Below are 8971 nucleotides of genomic sequence, written 5' to 3'. Positions count from 1 at the left end.
GACGGCAGGCCAAGGTGGTGAGCCAAAGGTTGAAAGTAGACGCTCAGCGATTAAGCTGTCGTTTGGCGACTCGAGTACTGCTCGAACCTCTTCGATGTTAATAGTAAGGTACGTGTCCCTCGATCCTTTTAAACATTATGATATAGTGCGATATACCCCCTCTTCGCGATTGTTTTCGTTGCACGCTGCACTCATAACGTTAAGCGGCAAGGGGCTACATCTGACAAAACGTTGCGCTCTCCGGTACAGCAACGCCTGCATCATCGGGCTGGTGCGCTTAGCTAATTGCTCAGTGCGTTCGAGATATATCGTCTACATGGACGCCCGGTCGACAAGATAGGCGTCGATAACCTCCGCGGCCTCGGCAACACGGCTAGCAGTCGCGCGAAGAATGCCTTGCCGTACGTTTTTGCCGCATAGATCTGCAGGTGCACGACAAATGGTCCGTCGAATGTCCAATGTTTGTCGCCGTCGGCCCGGGCTTGGGCAAGCATTCACGGTCGAGTCTCGTTAGACAGGGGTACGAGCCGAGCTTGCTTGGCATGCTGGCTCGGTTTCATGTACAGTTTTTTGTCTGGGTGAGTTGGCTTTGTAGTGTTCTTTGCCAGATCTGCGCTTACCTTTTCTTCCGCTAGCGAATACACTCTATCGAAGATACTTTACTCTTCGTCAAACTCAAACGCTGCATCTTTAATAGGTACACTGGTTCAGCTGGTTTGACCGAACTCCCCCATTCTAGCAGCTACACAAGCACGTGTCTTCTCTGTTGCGTGTTTATATATGTTGCAGATGTTTGGATTGCCCAGTCCTGCCTGGGCATTCGAAGAAATCTATGTTTAGATAAACAAGGTGGGTTATTATAAAGTTGAGTTGGGTTTAGACGACAGACCACTAAAATTAACTTTGCAATCCGTATAAATATAAACGTTCTTATCAACACTTTAAGTCGGTTGATACGCTAATAAATTGGACATCTCTGTTAATTTTCACATTATCGAGAGGATTGGCACTTTTATAGACATGAAGTTATTTTTGTCGTGTCTGTTTCAAAGCCAGGACTCGTCCCTAACCGCGCCGCATATCGTGTCTTCAAAATCTTGAGATGCCCACTACACGCTAATAGCTTTAAAAGGTGTCTGCTGCGAGCAGAAATGGCAAGACTTCGTGGCGATTACAGCTTCGCAAATTTAACACATTTAGAGACGCCGAACATATGATAACAAATCAGAACTACCGTATACTAAATGCAATTATAAAATAAAGATAGTTGGTGTCATCATTGGTGTGTGGCTTCCGCTGCGGTGCGCTGTCGCTTTCATCTTTGATGTCTGGTGGGCTGGAGGCGTTATCACCAGCGGTATGCTTCTTTGAGTTTCGGGCACGAATCTTGCTTTTGTTGCGTGACTAGAGAATCAATGTGCCGTTTTTCCAACATGTGTGCCAGATCTCGAAGAACGAAGCAGGTTTATCACAGTCGTCCCCCCCCCACCCCTCTCCATTCGTTTCGAGAGCCCAATAGCCCTTACACGCGCACTGCCGGCGCTATCTGGCCTGGTGACACCCCCTTTCCGTCATTCTTTCGTCTGCATCCGTGTATAACGAAACCTCTCGCGGTCTTGTATCGGTGTTGGTTGAAGGCCGCTGTGACGCAGTAGCTACTGTCAGTCCTCAGATAAGAGCTGGTACAGCTCCTATCTGAGGACCACGTACGACACCTCCCATTGGCCGTATTGGGTGCGACGTCAGTTGTAGACAACGAAAGCGTTGATGATAACCAGGTCCATTAAATTAGTTCAAGAACCCACGATTGCACTTCTTGTGCTATAGAGAGTACCTTTAGCAATGCAAACGTGTTCGAGACACGATAAGATAGCATATCTATCTTTGGAGCCTCATCTGATCGTGATCGTCGACGTCACCCATAAAAGTCTGATAGTCAGACACGGTCCTTGGAGCCATCACTTTGGCCTCACCCAAAGTAGCTGGATCACGGAGCACGGTGTGGTCTTCCTAAGCGCTCCCACCTGCTGCCAGGACATGTATGCATTGACTATCGTACCATCGTATCGCTTTCATGAAAGGCACATGAGCCTCACCAGCGAACGCAGTCGTTGAAGGAAGCGGTAGAGATCCCGCGAAGCAAGTTTTTCTCATCTTTTCGACTAGCGGGCTAGGGTTTAGGTACAGTGTTGGTTTGACCGGTGAATCTGCAACTGCATACCGTTTCGCCATCTCTTTTCCTTGTACACGTTCAAGCTAGCAAGTCCATCTATCAATAGAGCGAGCTATTCTTTATATTACCCAAAATAAAAGACTCGTACTAGTGTATACTCGCTGAACGCATCAGTGTAGCGCGCGTACAATGGTAGCAGGACGCTTGTTTGATGCTCTGCGACCGTTTGTCTTATTTTATGGAAAGATGGTTTGGCATAATCCACGTTTCTTCATCGTAATCGCTCCAACGCTGTAGAAATCCATCGTAAGTAACTCGACCGCATATATCACTGAAGTATAAAAGCAGTCCGTCACCACAATTCAGATCTCTTAGCTCCAAAGACCTGGCGTAGGTTTCTAGCAACGGCGGTTGGGCCCGATTCTCGTCGGGCGGCGTGTTTTCGTCCTGCGTTTGTCTTCTACGACAAAGCACCTCGAAACTGTATGAGGCACAAATTAAAAGGAATAAGAATGTCCCAGACACGCTTACCAACATTGGAACAAAACAAAAAATGAGTGCGCCGCCAGGCGCACTCAATATCCTTACCGGATACTGTAGGCGGTCTGATGACAGCACAGCACAGAAGGGCTTGGTCCCCCAATTAGGAGGCTTATCATTCATATAAACTTGAATGCGATTGAAGGGTGATCTTGACGGAAGCATAGCTTCGTCGAAGGCCATGGTTGGCGTGGGATCATAATGCTTCTGAATTGTATTTTGTTGCACCGTGATAACAGGACGTAATTTCCATGCGCGGTCTGCGGTCGCTTTAGAATCCTTGTTGCTACTCCAGTACATGTTTTGTGAAAGATGGGCGAATCGGTCCCGCGTCATGAGCTGGCTGAAGCATATTGTTAAAATCGCACCCTCGTCAGTCGTTTTCCAATGACCTTCGCTTTTTTTCTTTGATTGGCGCGATAGTTCTAGCGATAAGTAGTCGAATTAACGCATAGCTCTCTACCCGAAATATTCGGAATTGCAAGTATTTGCAAGTGATCTCATCCTTTGTTAGCACCTGGAATTCTGGATGCTTGCGCTAACTAGCTTGCTGCTTTTCGTGCAGGGCGGCTACACGAGACTCCAGATTCTTCACCACAATAGCCATTACTTTGACCGACGATGTCGTCCCGCATTTGAGGAGAATGGCAGCTGTCCTCGTTGTCCTATGTAACGAGGTACAATCCAGTGTGCCCCACGTTACATAAAGAGTGACCCGTCACTCTTGTGGACACCTAGTACATGGTACCAGGTGCTCTCAGAGCCAGTCAGGGCATGCCTACTTAGCTCCACTATGTAACCTTTAGTTTGTATGGAGCCCAAGCTAACTTTACTTATAAATACATCAGTCTTACATCTACTCTTCTTAGTAGCAAACCGTTCCCACTAAGGCCGGAAACACGTGGACTAACGTTCACTCGGGTAGTAAATACCCTTAAGCATTTCCTCTGTGCAAGGTGTGTGTGACCCCGTCACATCCTAGATGGGCCAAATTTGTTAAAGAGGAATATTATTGTCTAAATTTAACGGTGTTCAATTTTAGTATTACCCAGTAATTTAGTACTACTACAATTGTAATGTTTTATAATACTCAAGTGCTAGTAGTATTAGTTTTGTGAACGGATATAATATATAGTTTGGCGAAAAATCATGCAATTACTACTATCGATCCCCGGGCGTCTGGGCACGGGTCCCCAATTTCGCTCATTTCAGCCTTATTTTGTCACTCGTTGTCATTAACCAGCACCTCGGAGCCATCCTAGAAAACAAAATTTAGGATCGATATGAACGAAATACTGGAGAGCTGAGAAGTCCTTACCTGCATTCCGTAGTAGCTCACTTCTGCGTTGTCCTCGTCTAGCAGCATCGGTAAACTCTACCGACGATTAAACACCAAGTCAGTGGTCACAACATAAAAACAATAAGCCTAGGATACACACTTACTCTGGAGTCGGTACGGAAGGAAAGCACTTGAGCAGGGACTTGGATGCCGAATTTCGTCTCGATGAGTACTTTGAGCTGCGATATCTTCATCTGTTGAGGGATTTTCTTGACTAAAGGTTCGAAACCAGTCGCTTGCATTGACATGGGGATGATACTGACTTTAATGAGACTCGACGCCAACTTCCTTGGACCAGCCGTAGACCCACTACCCGCAGTGTAGCCATTTTGATCAATGGAGATCTCTGGATGCAGCTCTCGCAAGCGAGTGAAGCGTGGATGAGCTGCTAATACACGCCCATATTCGGTCGTATCTTCGCCGATCACAGCCAGTTCGTGCAAGATTCGCTTCAGATAGAGTTGTTCCGCTTCCTTGCGCTCTTTCTCGCGGACTGGACTTGCGTTAAACACTGCGATGTGGTCGGTTCTTGCAACAACCAGCAATCGAGCTTCGCCCAGACTCATCTGCGTCGTCAATGGGTTCTTTGAGAAGCGTAGAGTATCCAGCAGAGGATAAGCATTCAAAGCGTCAATAGAAGTCCACGAATCGACCAGATTCTCACTCAGCGACAGCGTCGTAAGCTGCTGGAACGAGGTTGGCTTCACGTCAGCCACGAGCGTCACGATCCGATTCCCGTGTAAGAAGAGCTGACTCAAGTTCGGGAACTCCCCAGCACCTTGCAGCACTTTGCTCCATGATTTCAAGCGGTTGAGACTCAAATCCAACACCGACAGCGTCTCCAACCAGCCTCCAGTTGGCTCCCACTCTGTCAGCTGGTCGTCTTCGTACTCGTTGCCTACTACATGCAGCTGTTCCAGCTTGGGGAAGTGGCGTGTGGTGATCGCTCCCACATTTTTCAATGATAGCAGAGTGTAACTTAGCACCAGCACCTTCAAATTCTCAAAAATTGCTAGTTTGCTACTGTCATTTTCTTCCTCAATTGTCAACTTATTCCCGCTTAGAATCAGCGTCTCCAGTAGCGGAAGTTCGCGGATGATAGCAATTATGTCACTCCACTTGCTGAAAAGGTTCCTGGATAGGTCCAGTTCCGTTAAATTTGGGGCTAATTCCCCCAGTCCTTGTCCTCCTAACTCGACAATTTGACAGCTGGAAAGTGAAATTTTCTCGATAGTTTGCAGCGTTTGCTGGGTGCTGAGCTTCTTGGCTCCCACGAATTCAATGGGTTTCTCGCTGCCCAGCGTCGTGCCCACCTCTCCGGCTACCACCACGTCACCTGGAGTTCCTTCCTCTGACTTGGAATATTGTTCTTTGTTGGAATATCTTTCATGCAGTCGCTGTAATAGCGAACTTCGTTCTGCTGTCTTGTCGAACACTGAAGCTTTCACGAACGAGCATTTGTAGCCCACTGGACTTCCGTGTCCGGACACTTTGCGGCCTGGAGGGCCCGAGTAATGCACCACGCGCTCTCCACTTGGCAACTCGACGCTGCCGTCGTTCTTGCCGCGACCCCACTCGTCCCACTCGATGCCGTAGTACAGCGTAGATGCATTTTTCGATGTCGCCACGGGACCAACGTAGCGGACGGTGCCCAACGAGCCAGAGCCGTCGTCCACCCGGTCTCCAACCATGAGGTTCATTTTTCAAAATCTGAGATTAAAGAGATAAAATCAAAAGTAATAAATATTATCAGTTTCTTATACAATGTTTTGAAAAATAAAAAAAGATCTTCGTGCCTCAATAAATTCTAAAAGGGATTTGTAAATTAGTACTTCGAAGTGACTAAATATCAAAAAAAATTAAAAGAGCAAACATGTTTGCTTACAGTACCCATAATTGTTCGCAAGAGAATCATATTTTTAGATAATACGTCACTATCTCCTTCTCTAAAATCGTGGGAACGCGTGTGCGTCTCGCTTGGCGGTCTTGACCTCGATGTCTGGAGTGATAATGAGCGTGCTCGCCAATTCTGCCAACGCCTCCATTTCGGCGTACTGCTTGGCAGAGATGTACTTGTGCGGCTTATAGTCGGCTGCACAAATGGTGGCCACTACGGCACTGTCGGGTGCTCGGATGGGGAACCCGGCGTAGAATCGAAGCCCCGTTTGGATCACGAAGCCCATGTGACTGAAGCGGATGTCGTTCAATGCGTTCTTCACTACCAGTGGACGTTCGTGGTAGATGGTGTACGAGCACATGGATTCCTCACGAGGAATGGACATTCCGATAGCCCCACGAGGGTGCAGACCAACAACGTACTGTGTGGACTGATCAATCATCGTCACGTATCCAATGGGGCAGTTCAAGTTAGCAGCAGCGATCTGGCCCAGCATATTGAGTGCACCACGGTCGTACGTGGGGCTCAAGGCACCGGAACTGATAACATACTGCAGTCGTCGTCGCTCTTGAGCTGGCAGTGGCTTAGGAGGCAACGGGTGAGACGGAGACATCGTCTGACTGCCATCGAACTCGAGCTGGTAGTCACGTTCCAGTGGAGCGATGGAGAACTGCGACTCGTCTGCACCTGCGAAGTTCCTTCTCGTGTCTCGCAGCGTAGCGCGTAGAGTTCGCTTCAGGTGGTCCTCGACGTCTGCACGAAGTTGCGCTACGATGGACTCGTCGAATTGGGCCTGTTTGAACCGAGACTGCTTGAATTGAGACTGACTTTGGCTCAGTTGGCTCTGCGTGAGCTGAGACTCGTGGAATTGGTATTTTGGCTGGCTCAGTTGGCTCTGTGTGAGCTGTGTGTCCTGGAACTGAGACTGGGATTGGCTTAGCTGGCTCTGTGTGAGCTGCGTGTCCTTAAATCGCGTCTGCGATTGACTGAGCTGACTCTGCGTGCTCTTGAATCGACTTTGAGACTGGCCTAGCTGGCTCTGAGTTAGCTGGGTGTCTCTGGACGATCCCGGTTGCGAGTGACTGAGCTGACTTTGCGTGAGCTGAGTATCTCTGGTGTCTCGGAATCGAGTCTGGGACTGACTAAGCTGACTCTGCGTTAGCTGGGTATCTCTCGTGTCTCTAAAGTGAGTCTGGGACTGACTGAACTGGCTAGACATACTGAGCTGACTCTGAGCCAGCGGGTGCTTGAAGTCCACCTGCGACTGCGACTGACTGAGTTGGCTTTGACTCAACTGCGACGACTGGTTCAGCTGCGACTGCGTGAGTCGAGATCGCTCGAAGAGACTCAGCTTGCCCGATGCTTTAATCTGAGAGTTCACCAGGCGGTCGAGTGTCTGCAACGCTCTAGAGCGCTCCAACACGTTCTCGGGGTACAGATCCGAAGAAACGTCGTCGGGGCTGCCGTTGCTGTCGAACTCCGAGCACGCGACAGTGGAGCCGATACTCGCGTACGTGTCGTTCTCGTCCCGACGATCGTACTCGCACTCGCTCTCGTATTCCTCGTCAAAGTTTTCGTCGTACTCTCCGTCGTAGTCGTCAATCACCGCTGGACCAAGAGCCACCATAAAGTCCTCGTCCTCGAAGATACACGAGTCCACATTCGTGATACAGCGCACGCACAGTCTCTTCTTGGTCACCTCTCCGACGTTAGCTTCCACCTCGTACTGCTTGGAGCAATCTCCACAACACACGTGGCCACAGAGCTGGCAGTGGAATTCTCTACGAAGGAGAGAGAACCGGTTGTTGCACACTTCGCAGGTCTGGAAGCTCTGGCGGTCGCTGCCTCGGTCCCCAGACTTGAGCTTGATAAACGTCTGCAATCCGAGGCGTCGTCGGCGAATCACGCGCTCGAATTGCATCAACGAAGTCGTCAATAACTCAATCACATGCTTGGCTTCTGCATTCACATGGGACGAACGGTAGTTGGCCAGCTCCGAAGGACTGTACGACGTCATGGTGCGTTGCTGCTGTTGACCGAACTGCTCTGGAGGCGTCACGGACGCGTATCCGTGCGCAATGATCTTGGTCGATTGAGCGGCGCCTCTAGCTCCGATGCAGTGGACGTTCCTCGTCTGGATGTCGAAGCCTACTGAGATATGATCAAGGCCACGTAGGCCACTGCCCAGCACTGATCTGCTCTGATGTTTCTCCTCAATAGGAGCGAGTTGGTCGTGCACTGATCGAGGCAGCGTCTTGATTACGTGAACAGCGCGTTGTTTCCCCACGAACTGATGCGTCAGAGTGGCAAGACAAAGCTTCTGCAGACGTTGGTGGCGGTTGCGCAGTCGGCCACGCACGTCGAGCCTTCGCTTGGATTTAAAACGCGTCATACTAACACTGACCAGCACTTTACGCTCTGAATCGTCCTCCTCTTCATCCTCGGGAATACTCGTGTTGTCGAATCTCACTGTCTTGCCTCCTCTTGTAGATTTCTGCGTGAGTCTAGTGTGTCTAATAGGTGCACCGTCGAGCGTCGTAGCATGCGGTTGTAGCAACACTTCACCTTGTCGGACCTTCTTTTTAGGGATAATAGCGCGCATCGAGGCCTCCAAGTCGTGGTTGGTCTTGTGGCTTGTCAACACGTTCAGCACCTCGTTTAAATGACACTCGATCTCGATCGTCGCCACCACGGAGTGCACAAGATCCATGTCGTCTCCTTTGCCATCTCGAGTAGGCAGCAACTCGAATATCTCGACGGCCTCACCGCTTTTAGACTTACGAAGCCAATTCGGTGCCCTGTTCTCGTGGTCCTCTACCGCGGCTTTGAGCTTGGGGAGAGTCGCCAATAGATCAGTGACGATCTCTTGGTCCGACAGCTGAACATTCAAGCCTGAGGCATCCGTGTCGTCCATTCCACCCGTGATAGTAAGTCGTCGTTGCTTGGGGTCGCATTCGAGACGCACCCCGCGAGAACTCTCGCTGCAGCCGCTTTCACTGATCATGCTGCTGGTAGCCCACAT

General features: G+C 49.7%; 2 protein-coding genes across 2 annotated transcripts; both read right to left on the bottom strand.

Moving 5' to 3' along the window:
- Positions 1–3935: 3935 nt before the first annotated feature.
- On the bottom strand, positions 3936–5743 carry PITG_07628 (tubulin-specific chaperone E, putative; the record flags this gene model as incomplete). The annotated part of the gene is made up of 3 exons (XM_002904539.1): positions 3936–3971; positions 4032–4088; positions 4157–5743. The coding sequence occupies 3 exons, from the start codon at positions 5741–5743 to the stop codon at positions 3936–3938; spliced, it is 1680 nt and encodes a 559-aa protein (XP_002904585.1).
- A 255-nt stretch (positions 5744–5998) lies between these two features.
- PITG_07627 (uncharacterized protein) lies at positions 5999–8971 on the bottom strand (the record flags this gene model as incomplete). Its single annotated transcript, XM_002904538.1, has 6 exons — positions 5999–6776; positions 6870–6893; positions 7089–7091; positions 7149–7160; positions 7215–7495; positions 7556–8971. The coding sequence occupies 6 exons, from the start codon at positions 8969–8971 to the stop codon at positions 5999–6001; spliced, it is 2514 nt and encodes an 837-aa protein (XP_002904584.1).

The sequence above is a fragment of the Phytophthora infestans genome, genomic scaffold (assembly GCF_000142945.1).
Source record: "Phytophthora infestans T30-4 supercont1.11 genomic scaffold, whole genome shotgun sequence".
In the NCBI taxonomy this organism is placed as follows: Eukaryota; Oomycota; class Peronosporomycetes; order Peronosporales; family Peronosporaceae; genus Phytophthora; species Phytophthora infestans.
The sequence above is the reverse complement of the archived record's forward strand: the minus strand, read 5'-3'. Positions and strand labels throughout refer to the sequence as shown.